The sequence below is a fragment of the Podarcis tiliguerta genome (assembly GCF_965153285.1).
Source record: "Podarcis tiliguerta genome assembly, chromosome: 1".
In the NCBI taxonomy this organism is placed as follows: Eukaryota; Metazoa; Chordata; class Lepidosauria; order Squamata; family Lacertidae; genus Podarcis; species Podarcis tiliguerta.
The window spans coordinates 12,468,017-12,496,011 of record NC_139534.1 but is presented as its reverse complement, the minus strand read 5'-3'; the positions used below and the strand labels follow the sequence as shown (position 1 = coordinate 12,496,011).

Genomic DNA, 27,995 nt, shown 5'->3' with positions numbered 1-27,995 from the left:
GAAAACAGAAACTCAAAGCCTTTCCTAAAGCTAGATAGACAACCTTGGTTGTCAAACGCCTTGGTACTCAGACGTTTAGGCTCCTGAACACCGCAAACCCGGAAGTGAGTGTTCGCGTTTGCGAACGTTTTTTGGAAGCCAAATGTCCAACAGGGTTTCTGCGGCTTTGATTGAGTGCAAGAAGCTCCTCCAGGCAATCGGAAGCCGCACCTTGGTTTTCGAACCATGCTGGGAGTCAAATGGACTCCTGGAATGAATTAAGTTCGACAACCAAGGTACGACTGTATGAACTCATCAGCTCCCCTCTTGTCCACACCAGTCTAGTCCTCTGAGTAGTTTTTCATATTTTATTTTGTTTGGGGCTCTTCTTGGTTGCCCTTCAGTGCTTCGCTACCAATCTGTTTGTTGTTCCTGCTCGTCTTAACCATCCCCTTTTATGAAGCCTACAGGCTAAGTCATGCGATGAAGTGTCGCGTAGTATGGTGAGGTACAAATCTAATCAAGTTAGCCATGCAATTGTTTTTTAACAGGCGAGATCCACGTCGGAGGGCAAGAGCATTTTTACCTGGAAACAGACAGTGTGTTTGTCGTTCCAAGAAAAGAGGATAAGGAAATGGATATATATACGTCTACCCAATATGGTTCGAAAGTGCAGGTGAGGCAACTCAAGTCTTTGACTGCTAGCGGCGTGGGGAAACTCCACAACTCAACAGTACACACGAGATGGACCCCACTGGCGCAAAAGAGTCTTAAACTGGATGTGATCAGTTGTTGATGTTTGTAATTAAAAACAACAGCATTTGTATTGTTACAAAAGTTAGGTGCCACCCCCCCTCTCTGCAAGATTCTGTGGATTCCAGGTACTCGCCCAGAGTCAGTGTTCCTTTGGTAGCTGTCATTTTTATTTCTACACACAAAAATACGTATACACACCTGCTGAATTTCTGTCTTTCAGCATGTGTATCCATTCTCCATAGACATGCTGCTGTTGTTTGACAGTACAGTGGTATCTCGGGTTAAGAACTTAATTCGTTCTGGAGGTCCGTTCTTAACCTGAAACTGTTCTTAACCTGAAGCACCACTTTAGCTAATGGGGCCTCCTGCTGCCGCCGCACCGCTGGAGCACGATTTCTGTTCTTATCCTGAAGCAAAGTTCTTAACCTGAAGCACTATTTCTGGGTTAGTGGAGTCTCTAACCTGAAGCGTATGTAACCTGAAGCGTATGTAACCTGTACAGTGGTACCTCAGGATGTGAAAAGAGTCTGTTCTGGAGCCCCGTTCACATCCTGAACAGAACGTAAGACGCGACTGCACATCTGCGTGTGCGCGGGTCATGTTTCAGCGCTTCTGCGCATGCGCGTGACATAATTTTGATTGTCTGCGCATGCACGAGCAGTGAAACCCGGAAGTAACGCGCTCCGTTACTTCTGGGTCGCCGCGTAGCGCAACCCGAAAATACTTATCCTGAAGCGTATTTTTCCCAAGGTATGACTGTAGTGGTTCTTTTTCTCCTAATTTGTTGAGCAGAATCTGTCTCCTGCACAAAGCCATCTCAACGTTTCCCTACCAGCCAGACTTGGGGGGGGGGGGGCATGTTTTATCCAGAATATACTGGAAATTGTGCAGTGTTTTCAGTTAAAAGATTGGGCTGACAAAAGGTGGGTAAAGGGACCCCTGACCGTTAGGTCCAGTCGCAGACGACTCTGGGGTTGCGGCGCTCATCTCACTTTACTTGCCAAGGGTCATGCGGCCAACATGCCTAAGCCACTTCTGGCAAACCAGAGCAGCACACGGAAACACAGTTTACCTTCCCACCAGAGCGGTACCTATTTATCTACTTGCACTTTGACGTGCTTTCTAACTGCTAGGTTGGCAGGAGAAGGGTTCAAGCAACGGGAGCTCACCCCGTTGCGGGGATTTGAACTGCCGACCTTCTGACCACAAGCCCTAGGCTCTGTGGTATGTACAGGAAATGCAAGGAGATGAAATTAAATACAGTGGTACCTCGGGTTACATATGCTTCAGGTTACATACGCTTCAGGTTACAGACTCCGCTAACCCAGAAATAGTACCTCGGTTAAGAACTTTGCTTCAGGATGAGAACAGAAATTGCATGGCGGCAGCAGCGGGAGGACCCATTAGCTAAAGTGGTGCTTCAGGTTAAGAACAGTTTCAGGTTAAGAACAGAACTCCAGAATGAATTAAGTACTTAACCGGAGGTACCACTGTATGTACATCTGGAGTAAACATGCTATTAATGATCTAGGGAAATACTAGGCTTTTTTACAACCTGAAAATGCTTTTGTTTTGTTTATTTTGCAGCAAACAGTGGCTTCAGCATTAAATGTTCAATCCAATAGGATCATGACCCACACAAGGCGAGTTGGCGGAGCTTTTGGGGGAAAGAGTACAAAACCTTCGTTTTTTGCCGCAGCTGCAGCAGTTGCTGCACACAAGTAAGTGTTGCAGTTGTCTGTGATTTTACTGAAAGCAACTAAAACGACAAGTGCCTTCTTATAAAATTCTTACAATAGAATTTTATAGACATTCTGTGTTTTCCAAAAAGGAAAGGCAATGCCCACACAACTTATGACAGGGCGTGCATGTTTTATAACTCAAAAGCACCAGTCAGCATCTACTTATTGTTTGCCTCCAGGGGTCAGTATTTTGCAGGAGAGATTCAAGGACATACTAGAAATTAAAGGTAAAGGTAAAGGGACCCCTGACCATTAGGTCCAGTTGTGGACGACTTTGGGGTTGCAGTGCTCATCTCGCTTTATTGGCCAAGGGAGCCGGCATTCAGCTTCCAGGTCATGTGGCTAGCATGACTAAGCTTCTTCTGGTGAACCAGAGCATCGCACGGAAATGCTGTTTACCTTCCTGCCAGAACGGTACCTATTTATCTACTTGCACCTTGACGTGCTTTCGAACTGCTAGGTTGGCAGAAGCAGGGACCGAGCAACGGGAGCTCACCCCATTGCGAGGATTCGAACTGCCGATCTTCTGATCGGCAAGCCCTAGTCTCTGTGGTTTAGACCACAGCGCCACCCACATAGTACATACTAGAAATTAGGTTTGTACAATAAAAGCATATTAAAGCACCCTGTTGCCCTGGTGCAACTTATGCACTGAAAAGTGTAGAATGAATGGATGCTTAACAGGAAGATGAATAAACACTGAGCAAGCAAATCATATAAGAGCAGACAAACAGGATGTCTGTGGAGCTATTGGTTCTGCTAACAGCTTACCTTGAAGGTAACCTAAGCCTTTGTTGTTTGGCTTAGAACTGGCCGCCCGGTCCGTTTTATCATGGAGCGAGATGATGACATGCTAATACCTGGAGGTCGACATCCTCTTTGGGGGCAATATAAAGTAAGTAATACTGATTTTTACAAGCTCTGTTTCAGTGACATGCAAAACTTCCCCATGCTTTGAACTAGATTTTGCACATCCACTGGGCTAAGTCCTTGAGGTATCTCTCCCTACTCATCCCCAAGAGGATTATTTTGACCCAAAAGTATTTGTTTATTTATTAAAACACTTTTGGCTTTCCCTTCATTGCAAAATGAGTAACAGTAATATCGACCCCAGACAAGGCACTAATACCTTGCAGAAGTCGGGGTGCATGGTAATATGTGTGTTGGGCTGTACAGGATAGGTGGCAGGCATCAAGCATCTTTTTAGATTTATCCTTTCCAAGGAAACCTAGTAAGTTAAAAGAAACACCAGTGGTTTCTAAGATAAATTCACACAGTTCAGAGAATGAAGCATGAGTCTGATGTGTCTTAACTATTGAATACGCTATTGAATTTTTAGGTGGGATTCACGAATGATGGCAAAATCAAAGCTGTTGATCTTTTGTTCTACGTAAATGGCGGGTGTACACCTGATGAATCAGAACTGGTAAGTTTTTCCATGGCAGCATCTTGAATTCGCAAGTGGAAAATGGAATGAGAAAGGGGTTCTTCACGCATGACGGGATTTCAGTTTGGATCTCATTTCTGACATGAAGTTACTAGGCAGCCTTAAGCAAGTCTCTCTCTCACAGTCACAGCCCTCATTTACAATACAGTCATACCTTGGGTTAAATATGCTTCGGGATGAACATTTTCGGGTTGCGCTCCGTGGCGACTCGGAAGTAACAGAGTGTGTTACTTCTGAGTTTCGCTGCATGTGCAGACACTCAAAATGACGTCACATGCATGCGCGGAAGCGGCAAATTGTGGTATGTGCAGATGTGTGGACACGGGTTGCGTTTGCTTCAGGATGCGAACGGGGCTCCGGAACGGATCCCGTTCGCATCCAGAGGTACCACTGTATGGGATAACAACCACATTTGAAACATTTTGGTCCATGGTCTCTCTCGGCTTCAGAGGTGCTGATGCATCTCCTTGCCAAGGTTTATTCAAACCTTGGAAGGTTGGGAAATGGCCAGGATTGGGGGGGGGGACCCACATTTAAAGTAGGGAAACAATACTGGGGTGCAGAGGATATTTATGTGGACACCCATACATTAATGGCATGTGTACATTTTACTCCAGTGTAGACAAGCCCTTGGATTGCTCTGTAGATAAAGAAATATGAGTGTACATGCATCCAGGCATACACACAATTCAGTTGTTTGTCACATTCAGCTCCATAAGATGCAGTACTCGTGATTAACAGGTTTGTTATCTATCCCCGTTCATTAGGTAATAGACTACGTTGTGCTAAAGAGTTGCAACGCATATGATATCCCCAACTTCCGAAGCCGTGGATGGGCCTGTAAGACTAACTTGCCGTCGAACACTGCCTTTCGAGGATTTGGATTCCCACAGACAGCCCTTACTGCAGAAACATGGGTGGCAGCTGTGGCAGATCACCTTGGCTTGCCGCATGACCAGGTAAACGAACGAACGATCAGAGGAAGTGCTGAGCGAGGAGCTCTGTGCTGTGATTTGGGTACAATACCACGTTATCATGTCAAATCCATATTCCCAGCCCTGCATTTGCAAAAAAATAATAATTGTGAATCTCCACTTGCAGGAGAGTATTGGCAGAAAGGAGGGGGGCTTAACCCTTAGTGTGTCAACAGATTCTTCCCTCTAAATGCCCCTTAAGGCCGCCACCACCACAGCTTCTTTTTAGTTGGCTTATGAAATGTCAGAAAATTAGCAAGTGTCTAAATTTTAGGCCCCCTTTGAGATTGAGTACCAAGCCAGCTGGATCTTCTGCCTCCCCCTTGCCCCCCCCCCCCCCGCCGCCTCCAATTGTCCCTGGCCATAACCCCCAAACTCCTGACAAATATCAGCCGAGACTGAAAATAAGCTTCAGGTCACACCTGATTCAGTATTTGGATCGTTACTGTTCCTTCTTTGGGGATAAATTTATTCTAATCAGGGACTTTCCCAGACTGTTCCTATTTTGTGGGTGGGATTCAGTCACATACTGGCAAATTCAGGTTATGGGATTAAAGTGGATTTGTGTTTTATGAACAAACAAACAAAAAAGCTACTCAACATGGGCATAGCCAGGATTTTTGTTAGGGGAGGAGGCAGAACCTCAGTTAGTTAAGTATTTTTATTGATTTTTTTATTGATTTAGGGGAGGCACCTGCCCCCTGCCCCCCCCAGCTACGCCCATGCTTCCCCCCAAAATTGACTTTTCCTGGATGGGAAACTGCCGCGGAAACAATTGCTTGATGCGATGTCATATAACTTCCCTGCAAGCAAATCAGAACGAATGCTCAATAATCAGCCAGCATCATATAACCTTGCTGAAAACTGTGCAAACAAATAATGATGAAAGCTCAATAAGCAAGTCATTTGGAAGTTACCTGGGATGTTTATTAGAAGAAACTAAAATTGTCTATGTTTAAAGATTATACAAGCACTCCCTCATGTGGTAAAACTATGGTTTGCAGGCATTCAAGTCCTATATATGCCATATCAGAATTAAACCATCCCCTCCCCCTGAAACACTCCAGATCTTTCTGACTCTATCCTTTACTGAAGTCAACTACCGTATTTACTCGAATCTAATGTGCACCTTTTTTAGGCAAATTACATTGCGAAAATTAAGGTGTGTATTAGATTCAATGGCACATTTACATTAGCCAGCAAATACGTTTCTTGGTTTCAAGGTTCTGAAAACTGAGGTGCTCATTAGATTTGATGGGGCATTCAACTCGAGTAAATGCGGTAACTTTCTCAGGACTGGTAGTTTGGGCGCAATTCACTTTGGGGAACAAAGGGATGGCAAAGACCATTACTGAAGCAGCAAATATTGTTCTACTCCTTCTGCAACACAATATTCTTCATAGTTACTTAAAGTACAGACTTGTAAGGCAATGCTGGTAGATTTCACTCCAAATTATCCTACTTCTGCTAACTTTGAGAGCAATCCTTACTTGATTTTGGAGTACTTACTTGCCTTTTGGGGGCACATGTTACGTGCTGAAAGATTCTGAAATTGCCAGTGTGAAATATACTCAGAGTCAAGAGTGGATTTCATGCTCTTTATTCAGCATATAGTGGTGAGGAGGAATGGAAGTTCCCCCACAATAACTGCTTTATATATATATAAATATATATTATATTATATATATATATATATTATTTACACAATGGGCTGCACGTGATTGGCTAATTGCAGAATTCTCCTGTAGGCCAATCAGGTTGTGGATTCACTTCCATCTGGAGCCAGATTGGGTGGCTCCTGCAGACCAATCATACTGCTGCATTGTTCTAGGACCAATCAGACTGCTGCATTCTGAATCCTATTGTTCTAGGACCAATCAGACTGCTGCATTTTGGATCCTATTGTTCTAGGACCAATCAGACTGCTGCATTTTGGATCCTATTCAACTCAGTACATAACACAGTGACATCTTGCCATTTAAAACATAGACATTATACTCTGAGATTGGGGGCTGGTTAAGCAGACTGAGGGTACACAGGCCTCTCTTACAGGCTACTGTCTGGATTTTGTGAATGCAGAAGCTTTAAGCTTCAGTGGTGCCTTGTTCTCCTTGGAACTGGTAGGGCAGAAACAGTAGATAGAGGCAGAGCCAACTAATTCTAGTCTTGTCCACATCTTTCTCCCTGCTGGGTTCTATAAGGGAGCTCACTAAGCACTGGTTGCAGGCTGTTTTGTTAGAAAGACCCATTAAAATTGGGTGTGCTAATTCCTCATTAAAAATCCAGACTTGAAAGCTATGCTTTTGTTTTTGAAAGTCCGGATGCTGTTGTTTGCCTGCTATAACATTTTCAGGGCCTGTCCTTCCATTACCAGGGGTCAGCAAACTTTTTCAGCAGGGAGCCAGTTCACTGTCCCTCAGACCTTGTGGGGGGCTGGATTATATTTTGAAGGGAAAAAATGAACGAATTCCTATGCCCCACAAATAACCCAGAGATGCATTTTAAATAAAAGCACACATTCTGCTCATGTAAAAACACCAGGCAGGCTCCACAAATAACCCAGAGATGCATTTTAAATAAAAGCACACATTCTACTCGTGTAAAAACATGCTGTTTCCCAGGCCATCCGTGGGCCAGATTTAGAAGGCAACTGGGCCGGATTTGGCCCCCGGGCCTTAGTTTGCCTACCCATGCATTAGGGCCAAGTGATTCAGATGGCTCAAGTAGCAGTTGCTACGGGGAAGAAACAGCAAAGTGTTGGAGAAAAAAACAGTCTGTACTTCCTGGCCTGTCCCAGGCCTCCCAGGCTATCTTACTATTCTCTGGTGTGTTGGAAGATGCTGTCTCATCAGATAAAAGCAGTGGGACAAGTGTGGATGAGTTGTTCCAGCCCAGGAGTAGGATTGCCATCATTTTGATTTTGAGACAGGGCTTCTGTGTGTAAGTAACTGCAGCATGCAGTGACGGGGCGTTTCTGTTGCCTAGTAGTTATGGAATCAACACTTTTTTAACACAAAACCTCTTTATCAGGAAAACAACAGCTTTTGTAATTAACGTATAATGCTTTGGTTTACAAGAACTTGGAAGAAATTAACAGTGTCGTGCATGTCTCCTTTAAAGGTCCGGTGGATGAACATGTACAAAGGAGTATCTGAGACTCCCTACAAAGAAGAGGTTGATGCTACAAATCTTGTCGCATGTTGGAAAGAGTGCCTGGAGAAGTCTGATTACTACAACAGGAGAAAAGCAGCAGAAGAATTTAACAAGCAAAACTACTGGAAGAAGAAAGGGATTGAGATCATTCCTATGCTGTTTTCGGTTGGATTTAATACCACATATTACCACCAGGCAAGCTTTTTCATACTCCAGAAATCTATCCATCTACAAAGTAAAGCAGAATAACAACAGTCAAAGTTGTTAGAAACATACAGGGCAAACAGGAATTTGTGTGGGTACAATGGCACAGGGGGAAAGGGTTAAGCCTTCTCTGGTGCCACAGTCCCAATTCAAATGTCCATCTCTTCCTAGATCTGCACTTAAAAGGTAAAGGTAAAGGTACTCCTGCCCGTACGGGCCAGTCTTGACAGACTCTAGGGTTGTGCGCCCATCTCACTCAAAGAGGCCGGGGGCCAGCGCTGTCCGAAGACACTTCCGGGTCACGTGGCCAGCGTGACATCGCTGCTCTGGCGAGCCAGAGCCGCACACGGAAACGCCGTTTACCTTCCCGCTAGTAAGCGGTCCCTATTTATCTACTTGCACCCAGGGGTGCTTTCGAACTGCTAGGTTGGCAGGCGCTGGGACCGAACAGCGGGAGCGCACCCCGCCGCGGGGATTCGAACCGCCGACCTTTCGATCGGCAAGCCCTAAGCACTGAGGCTTTAACCCACAGCGCCACCCGCGTCCCTAGATCTGCACTTACCATTCAATAAACTGTGGGACACCCATTCACAGATCTCTTGCCACTTGTCTAGCTGCAGGTCATCGCCCCACTCCCCCAGTGTATTGTTCAGGCCACCCCAATCTCTGCCGTACAATGCATGATTCCAGGGGTCTTGGCAGGGTTTGTGTTTCCATTGGAAATTCAAGGCACAGCGGAGACTGTAGTGTCTTTAAGAAATATGGTTTATTTATACATATTCAAACCATGAGTCTGAATGAAGAGAGGGTTCTGAGCATCACATCTCAAGAGGGCACAGCACTGGGTTCAAAGGCAGCCCAAATGCCACCTCATTGTCTCCTCTACCAGCCCGCGTGACATCTGGCCCCACGCTTCTTCCCCAAAACCCTTGCTAAAAAACGCAGCCCAAGCTTCATGCAAAAAGGACACCCTTTTTTACATGTAGTGACATCATGCCCCGGCAACCCTCCCCTCCCAACTCTTCTGTCCACTATTCAGAGTGCTGGGGGAGGGACAGTATTTGCATTGTCAATCACTCTTGATGTCCCAGTATTCTGCTCTTTAAGACAGCATCTTAAAAAGCAGAGACATCACCTTGCCAACAAAGGTCCATATAGTTAAAGCTATGGTTTTCCCAGTAGTGATGTATGGAAGTGAGAGCTGGACCATAAAGAAGGCTGATCGCTGAAGATTGATGCTTTTGAATTATGGTGCTGGGGGAGACTCTTGAGAGTCCCATGGACTTCAAGAAGATCAAACACATCCATTCTTAAGGAAATCAGCCCTTAGTGCTCACTGGAAGGACAGATCCTGAAGCTGAGGCTCCATTACTTTGGCCACCTCATGAGAATAGAAGACTCCCTGGAAAAGACCCTGATGTTGGGAAAGATGGAGGGCACAAGGAGAAGGGGATGACAGAGGACAAGATGGTTGGATAGTGTTCTTGAAGCTACCAGCATGAGTTTGACCAAACTGCGGGAGGCAGTGGAAGACAGAAGTGCCTGGCGTGCTCTGGTTCATGGAGTCACGAAGAGTCGGACACGACAACACTCTGCTCCCCTTCCTTTCTTAATGGCATCTCTATCAGCTCATCTCCTGAACAGGAAAACACGTATAGCCTGTATTTCAACACTGCACTGGCATCTTCCCTTAATATTCCAAATATTAGCTAAATTGCAACATCTAAGAATTTAGGAGGATCTGCCTCCCCCCAACTCATAACAATATCTATTTATTTGGAGTATTTCTATTCATTCTAAACATGGGTGAGACATAGCTTTAACAATAGCACAGGGGCAATCCCCCCCCCCCAATAATTCAGAGATGGGAATTGTTTCAGCTTTTTTATTTGTGCCCCATCCATAAAGGATGTGAGGGACGCGGGTGGCGCTGTGGGTTAAACCACAGAGCCTAGGACTTGCCGATCAGAAGGTTGGTGGTTCGAATCCCCGTGACAGGGTGAGCTCCCGTTTCACAGTCCCAGCTCCTGCCAACCTAGCAGTTCGAAAGCACGTCAAAGTGCAAGTAGATAAATAGGTATTGCTCTGGCGGGAAGGTAAATGGCGTTTCCGTGCGCTGCTCTGGTTCGCCAGAAGCGGCTTAGTCATGCTGGCCACATGACCCGGAAGCTGTACGCCGGCTCCCTCGGCCAATAAAGCAAAATGAGCGCCACAACCCCAGAGTCGGCCACGACTGGACCTAATGGTCAGGGGTCCCTTTACCTTTTATAAAGGATGTGATCAAGGGTGCAATGTGCAGCCATTAAAAATAATTGGAAATTTACTATTCACCTGAACTAAATAGAGACATGACAGATTTCTCAGTGCGCTCATCATCCTTGATTGTTGACTAAGCTGGCTGGGAATTGTAGTCCAACATTATCCAGGAACTCAAAGCTGAAGAATGTTGTTATAAGGAACAGTTCTCTTTATCCTGTTGCTAGGCTTCAAGAAGGCTCCTAAGATACCAGACCAAAATCTCACCTAGTCAGTACTATCATTGGCAACTGCTTTCCATCTGAGCTCTTTCCTACCCCTGCTAGTACCCCAAATTCTCATCAAGTGACTGAACCTGGGACCTTTGCTCGAGAACTCTACTCTGTTATCAACGTGTCCTTTTTTCTGCCACTGTGGGATATACCATATTTTTTGCTCTATAGAACTCACTTTTTCCCTCCTAAAAAGGAAGGGGAAATGTGCGTGCATCTTATGGAGTGAATGCAGGCTGCGCAGCTATCACAGAAGCCAGAACAGCAAGAGGGATTGTTGCTTTCACTGCGCAGTGATCCCTCTTGCTGTTCTGGCTTCTGAGATTCATAATATTTTTTTTCTTGTTTTCCTCCTCCCAAAACTAGGTGCGTCTTATGGTCTGGTGCGTCTTAGAGAGCGAAAAATATGATATCTTCTTTGCTCCTGGAATGTTTTTCTGCATCAAATCATGGTAGATTTGATTTGATGGATAATCAGTTTGTTATTTTTCTGTAGGCTATAGCTCTGGTCCACATCTACCTGGATGGGTCTGTGCTGGTGTCCCATGGTGGAGTGGAAATGGGACAAGGATTATACACCAAGATGTTACAGGTAGTACGAAATATTAAACACTTACATACAAACAAAGCTACTCACTCCTTTGCTAGTTAATTGTATATGCTCCAGTTTACATCTGTGTTTTTAAAAATAGAGAAAAGTTTCAATGTTTATACTTTCTGAGCTAGATAATTAATTTTCTAACAGGTTTTGCTCCTGTGTGTGTCTAACTCTAACTATAAATGTTATTTTCCCCTGTTGGTTTGAAGTTAGGCTGTTAACCCCTGGTCAATATCTTTGTTTTCTAAACTAAAAGGTTGCCAGCCATGAATTGAAGATACCACTGTCTTACGTACATCCTTATGAAACAACTTCAGTAACAATACCTAATGCGGTGGTCACCGCAGGATCAATTGGCAGTGAGGTCAATGGGAAAGCAGTCCAGGTTAGATACTTATCTGTGGCTATTGTTTTAAGTTCTCTGTTGTTCAGGGTGCGTTTGATATTTTGATATTGTTATGGTTTGTTCAAAATATTTCTGTGTATGTTCTCTTCTTCTGGCACACTGTGGCTGCATAAACACTATACATTTGAAAAAGCATAACTCCCCCCAAAGAATATTGGAAACTATAGTTTACTCCCTCACAGAGCTACAATTCCCTAATATGCTATAATTCCCAGAATACTTTGGGAGGAAGATGTGCATTGCATGTGCTTTGAATGTATGGTGTGTACTACGATGATAACTCAAGGCCTGTAAACTGGATCACTTAAGAATACGGCTTTGTTTTGGTTTTCTAAACTGAATTTTCCCAGCGTAAACAGATGCCAGTGTTGGATGCTGTTAAGGTTGTAGCTTAGAGGTGAGGAACCTGCAGCAGTTCAGAGGTTCTTTGGACTCCAACTCCCATCAGTCCCAGCCACCGTAGCCAGTGGTCAGAAGTGATGGGAGTTGTAGTCTTAAAAAATACACACTGGAGGTCCTGCTGTCATTCTGTGCCCACTTACCTAGAAATAAGATCTAGTGAACTCAGCAGGGCTTGCATTTGACCAGACGTGTATTGGTTGCACTATAAAAAAACCCACACCTGAAATTGGAGAATTGGCTTCAGTGGGATTTAAACATTACAAACTTTATTTGAAACGGGGCCTCGTTTTCTAGCTGTTAGAGAGTTCAGACGTACGCCTGTACTCACTTATACCCTTACTAGGAAGGACCATAGTGTTCTAGAGGGCTTGGTGGTCTAGGTTCCTTAGCTTGCAGGCCTTAATGAGGCTTGCAGACCTCCCCACTTGGCCCTGAGGCTGTTTAGCCACATCCACCTGATATCAGGTGTGGGCAGGTAAAAATACTGAACTTGAAGGAACCAACTACCAGACTTGGTATAAAGCAGTTTCTTAATATCCATTCTTTTTTGTTTATCATATTTAAGGACAAATGCAACTCTCAAGATCAGTCTTAGCTGTACTTTCCTTCATGAATTCCACCCTAGCTTCCCATTATTTTGTAATCTGTTGCAATCTGTTCCTTCATGAATTCCACCCTAGCTTCCCATTATTTTGTAATCTGTTGCAATCTGTTGTCCCATTATTTTGTAATCTGTTATTCTTTTAGAATTCTCATTGCACATTATTTTCAGAGTGGTTATTTTATGCTGGGCTATAATACTCCAATCTGTGATTATTGCTCCTGGCAGTGAAATTTGTATTTCTTTGGTTTTTCATTTGAAAATGTATTCTAATTTCAGTATCCACCCAGAGAAGAATTTGTCAAAATCTTTTAAACAAATGAATAAAAATAGACAATGGCATTAAAAATTGTTTTTGACAATTTGCTCTCCTGTGCTGAGGAAGCTTTGCCTATTTAATTTATCCATGTTATAAAGAAGTTTAAGGCCGAAAAAAATTGCCAATCCTAGAGTACAATACAATTTTTTTTATTTTTTTTAAGTGAAACTTGGGTTTCATTATTGTTGACTAATTTGTCTTACCTTTCTTTGCCACCCTACTTCACAGAATGCCTGCCAAATTCTCCGGAAGCGGCTAGAACCAATAATGAAGAAAAACCCTCAGGGGAAATGGGAAGATTGGGTAAACGCCATCTATATCTTAAAACTGAATTATGACCCAACTTGCATTGCACACTCAGAAAAAACTATCCTTTTCCCATTTGCTACGAATCTAAATAAACAAGCCTTCCCCGGCCAGGTGTCCTGCTGCACTGCAGCTTACCAGATCTGAAGAGGAACAAAACTTTCACCTAAAATGCAACTGATTAAGCTAGACCAAAATTAAATCTAAGCATGTTGTCCCATCTCAGATCTTGCACTGGTTCCAGATTCAATGTAAAACATACACAGCATTTTTGGAGAGATGTCAAAATCACAGGGCAGTTCACAGTTCATCAGTAGATCTCTAGCCCATTTCTGCAGGACTATTTAACACCTGTTTTGTTAATGGGATATTTGCACATAATGTAAGGTAAAAATAAAGGTAAAGGATCCCTGGACCGTTAAGTCCAGTCGAAGGCTACTACCTTGCCTCAGGCCGAGAGAGCCTGCGTTTGTTCACAGACAGCTTTCCAGGTCATGTGGCCAGCATGACTAAACCGCTTCTGGCGCAATGGGACACCGTGAGGGAAACCAGAGTGCACGGAAATGCCGTTTACCTTCCCCGCCACAGTGATACCTATTTATCTACTTGCACTGGTGTGCTTTCGAACTGGTAGGTTAGCAAAAGCTGGGACCGAGCAACGGGACCTCATCCCGTTGCGCGGATTTGAACTGCCAACTTTGCGATCAGCAAGCCAAAGAGACTCAGTGGTTTAGACCACAGCGCCACCTGCGTCCCTTAATGCAAAGAATGTGGGATTTGGCAAACCTTCATCTGATCTTGTAATGTACTTCCTACTAGCTTCAGTAAAACTGCATGCTGAGGATTACTTCATTCTGATTTGTTATGCCTTATTAATTCAGAAATCCTTACTTTAAATTGGACGATTCTTCTAGTTTAAAAAACAAGAGTAGTCCTCATAAGGCTTTTCCTTCTCATTTTCGTCATTGTGTTTTTAAATGGTTTTCAGTGTTCAGGAGTTTTTTGGTTTTTTTTTAATAATATTTATTCCAGTTTTCACAAATACAGAAATTTTTTTTTGAAAAAGACAAAATACAGTAGAATAAGAGGAAAAAACAAAAATAAAAATGTTAAGAATACATAAAAACACCACCCCTCCACCCCACCAACAAAAAAGGAAACAAAAAATAAAAACGTTTAAAAAGAAAACACTTCCATTTTTTAAGTTCCATCTTTCAGTAACTTATTTCCTCGACCTCCTCCCACCTCCCTTTTTGTATTCCAATTATTAATTAGATCAGCAAGTTCTTTCCATCTTTCATTGCTTACTCACTTTTTTATCTTAATCCATTTAAACCTTATTCTCCCATCAACATCTAGAAAGTTATCCAAACTCCAGTCTAATAGACAAAAAAAGGGGGGGAAAACCTTAAATCTTATACCCTTAAATCCTAATATCTCAAATCCTTATCTTATTTCCACTAAAGCCAAGTAAATTCCAGTGTTCAGGAGTTTTAATAGGGTTCCTCATTTACCCGGTACAGTGGTGCCCCGCAAGACGAATGCCTCGCAAGACGGAAAACCCGCAAGACGAAAGGGTTTTCCGTCTGCAGAGGCGCTTCGCAGGACGAATTTCCCTATGGGCTTGCTTCGCAAGACGAAAAATGATGGAAAAAATCGAATATTTTTTTTTGCTCCAAAACCCCTTATTCTGAATCGCTAAGCTGCTAAAAGCATTTTAGCAGCAAAACCGCTAATCCCCCCCCCCAAAAAGCCGTTTTTAGCCCTTTTTTAGCCAATAGCGCTAATAGCGCTACTCCGTCAATGGGCTTGCTTCGCAAGACGAAAAAACCGCAAGACGAAAAGACTCCCGGAACGGATTCTTTTCGTCTTGCGAGGCACCACTGTATTTATTTTTAAAAATGCATTGAGTGTTGTGTTTTTAGTCATAGCTGCTATAATTCATATTGTGAGCTGCCTGGGATCTTGTATTTGGAGCAAGGTAGGATATAAATAAAATAAAAAAGAGATCTTGCACCCGTAATGGACAAGCAACCTCAGCTGTCTCAATTTTAAACACACAGGGACTTCAGCCTGTGATGAGCTTTCCTACCCATCAATGTAACACAGGCCACATTCAGACAATAATATCTCTGCCTGATAAGCTGAAACATGATCATCCAAACTGGTCTGGACTGTAGGACCCATGCAGTCAGCTGGTTGCAAGCTGTCAGTCAGCAAAGGAAAAAGAGACAACCCACCTTTTGCTGCGATGCTTAGAATGTTTTTAGTTCTGTGGGGCTGAATGGATAGCATAGGAAGCCTCAGTGCAGGCAGATATAGCTCTGGAAGACAAATAATAAATCCTGCCTGTGTTGTGCAGAGATAGAAAGTTCATTCTGAATGTTCCTTGTTATTTTGCTGTGTACACATTTATTTTTGAAATCTGATTTAAAGATATTCCTCTTGCAGATTACGGAAGCTTATGAGGAAAGCATCAACCTCTCAGCTACAGGCTACTTCAAGTAAGGCATCTATCATCGTTTCCTAAACTGCTGTCTTTTGGAGTACCACTTAAGACTGATTGCGGTTGGATAGTTTAAAGTTAAGTCTCAAACTTTGGATGGTGGACCTGATGCCAACTATACTTACTGTATATGTTACAACAAGGGGCTGTACTGTTTTCCAGGAGACCACATCTTATGTCGGAGGAGCCAGTGTTAGATGTAAGGCTTTCTTCAGCCAGAACTCGCAGGAACTTAGTTCTGGCACCTTTCAGGTGGCCGCCATTGCCATTATAAGAGAACAACAAAGGCGTTCATGGCGAGGTCCGGCACCTCTTTTTCTAGAAAAATAGCACTGGTTAGATGGCATCAAAGAAACCCCAGGATTCCGAAATCGGGCTGTGGACCAGTGTCTATTGCCATAATCAGATAGGGCTCAACAGGAAAATACCCATTCTGTCATTGGCTAGTCCCTCTCACAGCCAGTTTCTTTTTCTGCATCCCACCCTGTGTGGCAAAATACAGAGCATTCAAGTAATTTGGCCCTTTTTTGACATGATTTCTGTTGAGCATGCCGTAGTAAAACTGAAATCTAACATCTAAATGACTCCTTCCTTCCCCTCCACCCATCAGAGGATATGTCACCAATATGGACTGGAAGACAGGAGAAGGCCACGCATTTCCATACTACGTTTTTGGTACTGCTTGTTCAGAGGTTGAGATTGACTGCCTGACAGGTGATCATAAGGTAAAAATTGAGCCCTACCTCCTCTTTGGCAATTCATAGGCCACTGGGTGGTTTGATGGCTCTCCTTTGCTCTCTGTTTGGATATGAACCGCTCTTTAACTGAGGGAACATTGTGCCACTAGAAGTTTTGAAAAGTCGCCAATATGACTGTGTATCAAAAAGGAATAAACAGCCAGCCACTGGAGATGGAAAATTCAATTGCTGTTGGAATGGACAACTGGGTTGTGCTTAAGATGCCCATATACTGCAACGGCTAGAATACTCTTACTTGTGCCTTGGTAGTATTACAAACTGTATCTGGAACCAGGCCCTGTCATCACAGCCATGTTTCTTGGAGGAGGACATAACTCAATGGGTACAACCCCTTATTTGCATAAGGTCCCAGATTTAATCCTTATACAGTGGTGCCCCGCAAGACGAATGCCTCGCAAGACGGAAAACCCGCTAGACGAAAGGGTTTTCCGTTTTGGAGGTGCTTCGCAAAACAAATTTGCTATGGGCTTGCTTTGCAAGATGAAAATGTCTTGTGAGTTCCTGCGGGGTTTTTCCCCCTCCCCCCCTTTTTCCCAAGCCCCTAAGCCACTTAACAGCTGTTCACTAAGCCGCTTAACAGCTGATCGCTAAGCCGCTTAACAGTTGATCTAAGCCGCTAATAGCCTTTTAGCAGCTAATCCGCTAATCCCTTAAGCCTTTAATAGCCGCTAATAGCGCTAATAGTGCTAATCCGCTAATGGGCTTGCTTCGCAAGACGAAAAAAACCGCAAGACGAAGAGACTCGCGGAACAGATTCTTTTCGTCTTGCGAGGCACCACTGTAATTTCCAGTTGAAAGGATCAGGTAGCAGATTGTTTGGAGAGCTGCTGCCAGTGGGAGTATTTAGTACTGAGCTAGTTGGATGAACTTTATAAGACAGCTTCATATGTTCTAGCGTAGACAGACCATTGGCTTCACTAGAGTATGGCCTCTCCTTACAAGATAATGCTTGGAATAGGATTCTTCCTTTGTTGGAACCCCGGACTATCTGGGACACAACAGTAAACCCCAAGTTTTCCAAATGCAAGAGAGAGGCCGAACATCAACATCAAAATGTCAGGTTTCTGGTTTCCATCCCTCTTCCTAGGACCCTCGTACCTACGGGACCGCCTCTCCCGGTATGCCCCTCGGAGAGCCTCAAGGTCCATATATAGCAACACCCTAGTGGTCCTGGGCCCTAAGGAAGTTAGATTAGCTTCAACCAGAGCCAGGGCCTTTTCAACACTGGCTCCGGCCTGGTGGAACGCTCTGCCTCATGAGACCAGGACCCTGCAGGATCTGATTTTTCCGCAGGGCCTGTAAGACAGAGTGGTTCTGCCTGGCCTTTGGCTTGGCGCCAATTTGATTCCCTCCCCCTCTTTCTTTTTTCTTTTTCCTTTCTCCTCCTGTGATGAGGCTGCATTTTAATATTTTAATGTTTCAATATTTTAACTCTTGTATTTTAATCTTGTTTTTAACTTGTATTCATTCAACTTGCTTTTATTATTGCTTGTAAGCCGCCTTGAGCCCTGCCTTGGTTGGGGAGGGCGGGGTATAAATAAAAAAATATTATTATTATTATTATTATTATTATTATTATTATTATTATTCCTTGTTCTGGTCAGTGGGGGGAATCATCTGATTCTCATTTTCAGGGACTTCTGCAAGCATAAGTTCAAAAGGGCGATTCAGGGCTCAGGGCTTCAGAAATATTCTGAGGTGCTAGAATTTCAATTTTGAGGCCCCTGATATTGTGTTCATGGTTATTGTACTTTCGAGTTGGGTGTCCTTTGTATTCTATTTTTTCTTAAGGCTTTCTATAAAGATAATGTGCTGACAACAGCTTATTTGTCCAACAGAACCTCCGAACAGACATTGTCATGGATGCCTGCTTCAGCATCAATCCAGCTGTTGACATAGGACAGGCATGTACCAAGAGCTTTGAACTTGCACTTTATACTAGCTGTAAGCAAATAGATCGGGGCCTTTCTGAATGGTAAAAAAATAAATAAATGCCCTGTTGCATTTTATTCTTGGAGTGCTTCTTCCTGTAAGCCTTGATCCAGTGCCAAAAGTGCAATTTTCCACCTGCATCTAATGGATGGGTAGGAAGCCTTGCTGCTTGCTGGTCAAGGAAGCAGCCTTTCATGAATAAGTTTGGTGGGCAGTCCTTCTCCAAAGTGTACTGATTTGGTACTCCCCTGTGCGTAGTGCATCTGATTCAAGGAAAAGTAATATGCAGAGAGGGGACTTGAAAGGGCACCACAGCAAAGGGTATAAACGAAATGTCTTTCATATTGGAACTATCATTCAGTAGCCATTTCTCCATTAGCAAGTGATCTGCCTACATTATACAGTATTTTATGAATAAATTTACACCAGCTGTATAGCTGATACATATACCGTATTTTTCGCTCTATAAGACGCACCAGACCACAAGACGCACCTAGTTTTTGGAGGAGGAAAACAAGAAAAAAAATATTCTGAATCCCAGAAGCCAGAACAGCAAGAGGGATCGCTGTGCAGTGAAAGCAGCAATCCCTCTTGCTGTTCTGGCTTCTGGGATAGCTGTGCAGCCTGCATTCGCTCCATAAGACGCACACACATTTCCCCTTGCTTTTTAGGAGGGAAAAAGTGAGTCTTAGAGAGCAAAAATACGGTACTTGTTTTTGCTGCCACTGAAGCAGTCCTATATACCAAAAGGGACTTCCTCTTTCAATGATTGCACAGTATATCCACCCTGCAGAATGAAAGCCCCAACAACTTCCTTGAAAACAGGCAGTACCTTTCCCCACCCCAACCATTCCCCAATTCATTTTTATTAAGGGGTTTAGCAATCAACATGTCTGGAACTGCAGCACTGAACACAGAGGAGTGTCAGAGCAATTCCCAGCCCTCGTGGCTGCACAGGGGAAAGAGTAAATACTTTGAGCAAATCACAATCTATTTAAAATGAAAATCAGAATTTATGCGTTTTTATTCTGTCAGATTGAAGGCGGCTTTATGCAGGGACTTGGACTTTATACGATGGAAGAAATATACTTCTCCCCAGAAGGACAGCAGTACACGCTGGGACCAGACACATATAAAATTCCTGCTGTCTGTGATGTCCCAGAGCAGTTTAGAATCTACCTCTTGCCAAACTCAAGAAACCCAATTGCAATCTACTCCTCCAAGGTAAACAAATTAAAAGTGTGGTGATGGATAATACATAAGAGGGTGTTTGGTACAGATTAGTTACTATTACAATGAATCTCCAGGAGGCTCAGTTAAAGCATTCATCTCAAAGCAGACGCTCTAGAGATGGTTATCTCTAGAAACAAAGGAAGGCTTTTAAAGCCATTTTCTGATATTTTATTGCCAGTTTAGCCTCTTATGTTTTCCCATTCCAGTTAATGCCTTGTTACGGTAAAATCTGGGTGTGAGGCTGCTCTGCCACCCAGCTCGTCGGACTAAGTCCGCGGGTCCCTGCGGAGGAAAATGAGCTCAGCCGGAGACAGGAGCAAACTGCAGAAGATCAAAGTTTATTGTGCAACAGGTTCAAGGCGAGATTGAACAGCGAGAAAGGAGTGACATGAACTTTTGAAACTTCCCTCCATGTCCCAGAATACAGTGCAAAATACATCCCAGTTACATCATGAATACATTAAGAAGAGGTTGGGTTACACAGATTACATCATGAATACATTAAGAAGAGGTTGTGTTACACAGGATTAACATATGGAGGAGGGAGGGGGGAATATGCAGAGCTGGAGATATGCGCAGATAAGCACATCCTGAGTACCCGTGATGAGAAGACAGTGGTCCATGTATGCATAGTCTGCCACCTGGCATTGCCCAGAGGAAAGGCTTGGCAGAGTGATTTGACAGGATTCGGGTCTTGACACCTTGCTTGAGGGATTATGGAGGACAGGGGAGGTGTCATGGAGTCCTAGAGGAATTGAGCAAATTGGCACATTGATTTTCTATGAATTTTATAGATTTTAGTCCCTTTTGACATTGACAATTGGAAATAAATGGATATATTGTAGCAAAGAAGGAGGTGAAGAAGACATGCCCCCCCCTTCCGTATCAGCCTAAATATCTTAGGTGGATGCTTTGCCAGTCTGGACACATTGTCTGCAATCTGCCAAACTCAGACTTGCACAACCACTCTTAATTTTAATGGGATTATGCAGAACAATTTATTTAAAAGTTTTTAAATTGAGTTTTAGCTGAGGTGTGGTGGTGACACCTTGCAACCATTTGTGAGACAGGAGTTGCATGCCCATCCAGAACTATCAACTGGTGATTGCAAAAAAAAATAGTCTAAACCAGGGTTGGCAACCTAAGGACCGTGGGCTGAATGCAGCCGAATTGCCTTCTCAATCCGGCCTGCGGACGGTCCGGGAATCAGTGTGTTTTTACATGAGTAGAATGCAGTGGCGTAGCGTGGGGGTGCAGGGGGGGCCGGCCGCACCGGGCGCAACATCTGGGGGTTAGGGGGCGCAAATTACTTGCCTTGCCCCGGGTGCTGACAACCCACGCTACGCCACTGGTAGAATGTGTGATTTTATTTAAAATGCATCTCTGGGTTATTTGTGGGGCTTAGGAATTCGTTCATATATTTTTTTCAAAATATAGTCCGGCCCCCCACAAGGTCTGAGGGACAGTGGACCGGCCTCCTGCTGAAAAAGTTTGCTGACCCCTGGTCTAAACTTCATGGATCTTCCCTTATCTTTGTATTCCATCGTTGGTTGTCTTCATCTTCCTACAGGGTGTGGGTGAGGCTGGAGTATTCCAAGCCTGCTCTGTGTTTTTTGCTATACGGGATGCAGTGGCTGCTGCCCGGAAGGAAAGAGGATTGCACCGTGTTTTCACAATGGACAGTCCACTGAACATAGAAAGGATTCGCATGGCCTGTGTTGATGACTTCACAGAGATGGTAAATACTTCCTTAAAAACACCACCACCACCTTATATTCCATTCATTTTGTGCTTTCTTCTGTTGGCATCAGCAAGACACAAAAAACTGAGGCAGAGAACTGAGGGGCTGAGTATGACTCAGCAGAGCAGAGAACCTAGGATAAAATGGCTGGAGGACCATCTAGTCTAGTGGGCATAGCTGGGGGGCAGCTGCCCCCCAAGTAAGTAAAAATTAACACAAATGAATACATATCTGCTCCCTTTCCCTTATGGGGTATCTAAGAGCCCGTATAGAGTCCTTAAATAGGTTCTCTATCAGTAGGAGAAAATAACAGAGGCCAACCAGAGAATATTAAGAAGCAAGGCAACTAGTAAGCCTGATCTTTTTTAACTCCTGCTGTTGGGCTTCCAGTATATCAATAAACTCACAGGAGGGAGAAAGAAGTATAATGGGGTATTGAAATGTGTGGGGGCAAATAAACTAACGTGCACTAGCCAGAAGACACCCCCCTGTATGTGTGTGTGAATTATAAGTCGCTTTGGGTTGCCCTGAGCAAGATAAAGTGATTAACAAGTTCAATAAATAAATAATAATAACTGTTTGTGCTGTATGTATAGCATGCAGGTATGGGCACTTGCAAAGTGATGTCTAAAAAAGTTCTGTTAGAGAGGAAAAAAATTAAACTACAGTGATTCAATGCCTGAAGTATGTACAGAGCAATATAAACTCGTATCTCACATGTTTCAATGCACTGTAGCTTTCCTGATTGATTTCCTTTTATTTCATAATATGAAATTGCACATAAGAATAGCCCTTCTGTTTTTCTCTCATTTTTAGATTCCAAAGGACAAGCCTGGAACCTATAAACCATGGGCTATTGAAGTAGACTAACGTCCTGGTTTTCTGTCAAAGTTTTTCGCTTTTGTATGTTCTTCCTCCTCAGAAGAGCCGTTGTAGTCTAATCACACACGATATTAATTTCAGCTGTGCAAGATTTTTTAAAATTATATCGATGTACGAAAACAAATTGTGAATTTCAGCAGGCGTATAATCAAGCATAGACGTCGTATAAGGGATAAGAAAATTTAATTCCAAACTGTGAGAATTAGCAACTGTATATCTACATCTGTGATTTGTGTTCATATTGTATTGTAATGGCCATTGACATCTACATCTGTAACTGTAGGCATATAAAATGCTGTAATTAGGTGGCTGCCTACCAGGCACACAGATACACCTCAGCTTTTATTCAGAGGAGTTAGAGAGGGGTGAAATTGTTGGTTTGGGCTTTGAGGATCATGTGGGTCTAGGGAGAATCATTTAGTAAATGTTAGGGCACAGGGGAGAGTGCTGAAGTACTCTTTTGGCTTATACATTCTGTCCCTTGCCAGTTAAGCAGACCTTCTCCTGGAACTTGCCCAGACTTGGTATTCAATTAACCTTTACTCAGAGTAGACCCACGTAGCATTATCTCATGTTAAGGAAACTGAAAACTGTCATCAGCAGAAAGTGACGACGTGTTGCCAGGGTGCGCTGTGGAGGTGGGAAAATTTTACTTGCAAAATAGGAACAACTCTGGATTACACTGCAAGGCAGTCATAAGCCACTGCTCTGTTCCTCAGCCTGAACATACCTGTGGGGGTGGTATCAGACCCATAAAAAGGGAAGCAGTTAGCTGGTAAAATAATGGCCAAGTACTTTTAAAGCATTAACTGTAATCATTTATTATCCTGATGATCACCTTTGCTCGCACGATGATTTGAGAACTATTGTTTTCAAGAGATCTGACATATATGCTAATAAAAAAAATTAAAAAATTGTTATTATGAAACTGTATGAGTCACAATGAATTACTTATTTTATTTTTGTATTTTGCTGTCTCCCCAAGGAGTCCAGAGCAGCCTACATAAGCTCTCCTCACCTCCACACACACCCCAGGTTTTAATTTTTTTCCTCACAGCACTCGAGAGTCAGGCTAGGCTAAGTGTGTGAGATTCACTAGGCATTACCTAATGGGCTCCATGGCCAAGTGAAAATTTGAACCAGGGCCTCCCTGTCTTTGACCTTGCCAGTCAACTTCCTGTCAGTGCTTGTATAGTTTATGGCTTTGCAGTTACAGTGGTACCTCGGGTTACATACTCTTCAGGTTACAGACTCCGCTAACCCAGAAATAGTACCTCAGGTTAAGAACTTTGCTTCAGGGTGAGAACAGAAATCGTGTGGCAGCAGCGGGAGGCCCCATTAGCTAAAGTGGTGCTTCAGGTTGCGAACAGTTTCAGGTTAAAAACGGACCTCCAGATCGAATTAAGTACATAACCAGAGGTACCACTGTACTGCCATAGAATTTGCTACCCTGCACGGTTTTCTCCCGAATGTTGCAGGCCTAGGGCACAAGCATATCTCACGCTCGCTGACACGTGATACCATAATGAAACAAAAATGATAAGCTGCCACCTATTATGCAATTAATTAATTAGTATACAGCCCATTATCCGTATATCTTAGGGCAGTTCGCAACATAAAAACACAATATTTTAAAAAACAATAAAAGCGATAGCAAAGCAAAGCATTAACCCTCCACTCGCCCTACACAGCAGCATTCTCAAAACATGAGCTACCTTGCCACGATCAAGTCATACAAATGCATTTCAGCTTGACACAACTTGGCCAGGCCATTGGCTGGTGTGCCAACCGTAAGGATAACACCACCTGACTACAGAGCAGGGTTGTTGTAACCCAATTTCAGCTCCAGCCCGTAATGAAGGCATGAGTGATCTGTCTCGAATCCTGCACCCCACCTGCAACACGGGAATAATTATTAATGATGATGATGGACAGTGCCGGAAGCGCCAGATAATTTACGATTTCCTCGCACTAGAAAGCCCGACTGCGTTTAAAAGTAAATGACCCTTTGCATATTTTCCCCTCCCCCTTTTTCCTTTGGCTGATGGAAACCGCTGCCACCAAATCACTGTAGAGTTGGAAGGGGCACCCAGGGTCATCTAGTCCAACCCCCCTGCAATGCAGGAATCTCATGTAGACTATACATATAGAAACGCGGAAACAATAAAAGTCATAAGCACCATTTATTTATTTTGCAAGTTCTCATGGTTGCGAGATAGACAGACGAAACTTCAAAAGCAAACCAGAAAGTCTGGGCTGCTTCCTCCTACGGTGATAACCACCTGGCTCCCCCTACTTCTGCTCAATGGATTGCGCCACGAAGTATCCCGGCTATTCCCGGAAAAGGACGAACCTGGACGCGTCCACTTAGGGAGGGGAGGTGGAAGCGGGGAGCAGAGTCTCGTTTCAAACCCCGCCCAAGGGAACGCAGCCCATTGCTACGTGACGTAGTTCGGGAGGGGGCGAGCTGGACGAGCCCATTTCCGAAATAAACGGGGGTAGGGTAAAACAAACACACTTGCTTCATTTTTAGCTTGAACTCCCTCTCTGTATGAGGAAATAACCAACCAACCCCTACAATAATAAAAAACCATTTAGGCCCAGCCGGCCTCACGCACTCGACCCTCAGCACGACGCGCTTCTCTTCTCTCTCCCCCCTCCCCCCATGGTGTGGCGGCTGTGAATAATAGTTCCTTCCCAGCAAGCCTCGCCTCCCTCCTGCCCGTCACCCGCGTGTTCTCGCGTGGTTTCCTCTCCTCGCGGGGGAGTCTGTGTGGGGAGGGGAGTAGAAGAGGAGGAAAAGGGGTGGAGACTTGAAGCCGCTTCAGACCGCCCGCCTTCTCCGTCCTCCGTCGCGCCGCTTAGTCAAGCTCGTGCTCCTTGGACGTTCCTTTCCTGCCTTAAAAGTCGGTGAGGCCCGGAGGCGCGCGGCGGGATTGATAGCTTTGGGGGGTGGGGAGAGAACGCGGCTTGGCGGGCGCTGATTGGGCGGGGAGCGCGGCGCGAGGCTGGCCCGTAACGGCCGCGCTGGCAGGGCCGGTTGCTGGGCCTGCTTTTCCCCTCCTCCTCCTCCTCCCCCCTCCTTTCCCTTCACTCGCCCGCGCCCTCTGGCCCGGCCCGGCCTGGCGGGTAACAAAGCGGCGGCCTCTGTTAGGCAGTGACGCCGCTGAGGGAGGGAGGGGACGCGGCTGTGGCGGCGGCCGGGAGGGGCAGCAGCGCGGGACTCAAGCCTAGCCGGGGCGGCGGCGCTAGCGGGAGACTTCCCCCTTCCCTTCCTTTCCGGGGCCATCGCTTCCAGCTCCTGCAGCGGCCGCCTCCGCCCGGAGGGCTCGGTGGGTAGGCCGTGAGGGAGGGAGGCTGAGGGAACAGCCTTCCGGGAAAAGGCCCGTTTCCGGCCCAGGCAGCGGCACGAGGCGTACACAAAAAATACGTACACACGGCCTACCCGTGTTTGTAGATAGGGGGTGTCTTTCCTGAGGGGGGTGAAGGGTGGGGACGCCTCCCGAGGCTGAGTGGGTGGCGCCTGGTGGGGAAGGAGGAGGAGGGGACTCAACGTTTGGCGATTTCATTTTGAAAAGAATTTCTCTTCTTTTTAAAAATATTTTTTATTAAGTTTTCCATATTAACAATCCAATCACATCACATCGCGTATTCCAAATTGTACAAATACAGATCACAAAATCCAAATATTTTGCCAAATTATAATTTTTTTGTTGGGGGTTCCCACGCTTCAAGTTCAGTAGGGTCCAATGATCTCAGTGTTTCTACTGCCTTGAGTGTCAGAATTTCTCAGCCTTTTTGCTTCAGTGCGAGATGATTAGCTGGCACGTTTTCCAAAATCTGTATGCGCTCGTGACTCTTTGTTGTTGTTTTTTTCTGGGAGAGACCATGGTGGGGAAAGGAGGGGTTTTAAATACCACGAGGATGGGTGAAATGAGCCCTGTGGATAAAACAGCTTTTTGCATTCCCCCCCTGCATTTTTTGCAAAAGTGTGAAGGGCGTCTTATTTTCCTTCTCCCCTGGCGCCCTGAATTGATACTCTGTCCTGATGTAACACTATTCCAAGGCACATGCGATTTGGGGGGGGGGGCTTTCCCCTAGCTAAGCAGTAGCCATGGGGTTGCTGGTAAGTTTGGTCCCCTCAAAATCCAAGCCCTGCCACCCCCAAAACGTGAAAGAGGATAGCTAGTTTCAGTCTGGTTATGCTATATGCTCCTGGAATGCATTCAGGAATTCTGAGAAATTTTGGCCCATCCCCAAAACTTCATTCACACCCCAATACCTAGAAGCATGCAGGAGGAATGTTGGCCCTGCCTTGTGTTGTATAGACAGCTATGATTTTTTGGAAGAGCAGGTACTGTAATCCTAAGCGCACCTGCTCAGAATCATCCCATTTTGTTCAGGTGCAGTTAGTTCCAGGGAAGTGTTCATAGGACTACAGCCTTGTTGGGGTATACAGAGGACCACAAATGCCCCTTTAAAATACCCCTCTCGTTCTTGTTTACAGTTTAATCTGGAATGGGTAGGGCTTTAAACATTGTGATACTCTTGCTGCTCCGCCTGCCCCCCCAACCCCTCCCTTTTCCCATGAAGCCTTAAATGCAGTTCATGCTTTTGCTTTTTTGTGTTAAGGCTGGATTCTATACATACAATTAATACGTTTGGACTGATAGCCTCTCTTTTTACTTATAATTATGAAGTCGAGGTGTGAGGACATAGCCATGTACCCCTTGGCTATCTTGATACTTTCATCTTATGATTCATCTCACTGCAGGCAGTGTCAGGCGACTGGATCTAACCAACTTAAAATCTCTCACAGTGCCCCTAGCCTAGTGTTGCTGTGAGGCATTGCACTGAAACAAAAAGATTGCTGCACCATTTAGCCAGCAGTGCTTGGAGCCCACTGACATAGGAAAGGACCCACAAGAGAACACTTTGTCAAGGAGTTAGTCCTGACTTAATTATGGCCTTACTTAGTTTTAGGCAGAGTACTGGTAAAAATCATGAGGTTGGAAGTCCCCTGATTCCAAGTTAAGTTTGACCCCAAGTTCATTAATAAGGCTTGATAGGTATGAGTCTCTTGGTCTCAGCCCCAGCTCTCTGATGTGTTGATAACTGCTGGTCCAGTATCAACTACTCAGAAGTCAAAGTATTTGGTCTTCAAACCATAGATTCAGATCATGGTTTGAAGGCAGTGCTTGATTTGTTCTAACCATACTGTAGTTGGTTCAATTTAGATCTTAGGGAAAACTGTGGTAAGAACCAACTGGGAAAGGGAGAAGGGAATTCTTATGCAAGGGGGAAAGGAGGAAGAGAAAAACAGCATGTTTCTAATCTCTCAGCCCAGGTTTACTCAATTTTAGGCATCATAGAACCCGAGGTCTGTTATGTATTTTGAAACATAGGAAAAGGTTTGTAAACACTTAATGTTTCCAAACATTAAAGTAGAAAAAATACTTAAATAAAATAGGAAACCATTAAGATGCATTTTTAGGATGTTGCCAATAGCTGGCAGATGCTTAACTGAA

The 27,995-nt window shown here is 44.4% G+C and overlaps 2 protein-coding genes across 5 annotated transcripts in view; both read left to right on the top strand.

Moving 5' to 3' along the window:
• Window positions 1-23,400, top strand: part of LOC310660748 (aldehyde oxidase 4-like) — a 62,508-nt gene extending 39,108 nt beyond the window's left edge. Inside the window, exons 21-35 of one of the 2 annotated variants that reach the window (XM_083405763.1) lie at window positions 531-655; window positions 2,323-2,456; window positions 3,285-3,372; window positions 3,817-3,903; window positions 4,692-4,883; window positions 8,019-8,246; window positions 11,280-11,375; window positions 11,638-11,766; window positions 13,338-13,412; window positions 15,867-15,919; window positions 16,532-16,646; window positions 18,518-18,583; window positions 19,647-19,835; window positions 21,415-21,582; window positions 22,402-23,400. In XM_083405763.1, the coding sequence (XP_083261889.1) occupies window positions 531-655; window positions 2,323-2,456; window positions 3,285-3,372; window positions 3,817-3,903; window positions 4,692-4,883; window positions 8,019-8,246; window positions 11,280-11,375; window positions 11,638-11,766; window positions 13,338-13,412; window positions 15,867-15,919; window positions 16,532-16,646; window positions 18,518-18,583; window positions 19,647-19,835; window positions 21,415-21,582; window positions 22,402-22,455 (1,799 nt within the window). In that variant the 3' untranslated portion in view covers window positions 22,456-23,400. Of the gene's footprint in view, window positions 1-530; window positions 656-2,322; window positions 2,457-3,284; window positions 3,373-3,816; window positions 3,904-4,691; window positions 4,884-8,018; window positions 8,247-11,279; window positions 11,376-11,637; window positions 11,767-13,337; window positions 13,413-15,866; window positions 15,920-16,531; window positions 16,647-18,517; window positions 18,624-19,646; window positions 19,836-21,414; window positions 21,583-22,401 lie in introns of those variants that run through there. The other variant, XM_083405764.1, reaches the window with a different exon arrangement.
• A 1,699-nt stretch (window positions 23,401-25,099) lies between these two features.
• Window positions 25,100-27,995, top strand: part of BZW1 (basic leucine zipper and W2 domains 1) — a 17,461-nt gene continuing 14,565 nt past the window's right edge. The window contains exon 1 of one of the 3 annotated variants that reach the window (XM_083411790.1): window positions 25,100-25,377. The gene's annotated coding sequence lies outside the window, so the exon portion shown is untranslated. Of the gene's footprint in view, window positions 25,800-27,995 lie in introns of all 3 variants that reach the window. The other 2 variants (XM_083411792.1, XM_083411791.1) reach the window with 2 other exon arrangements.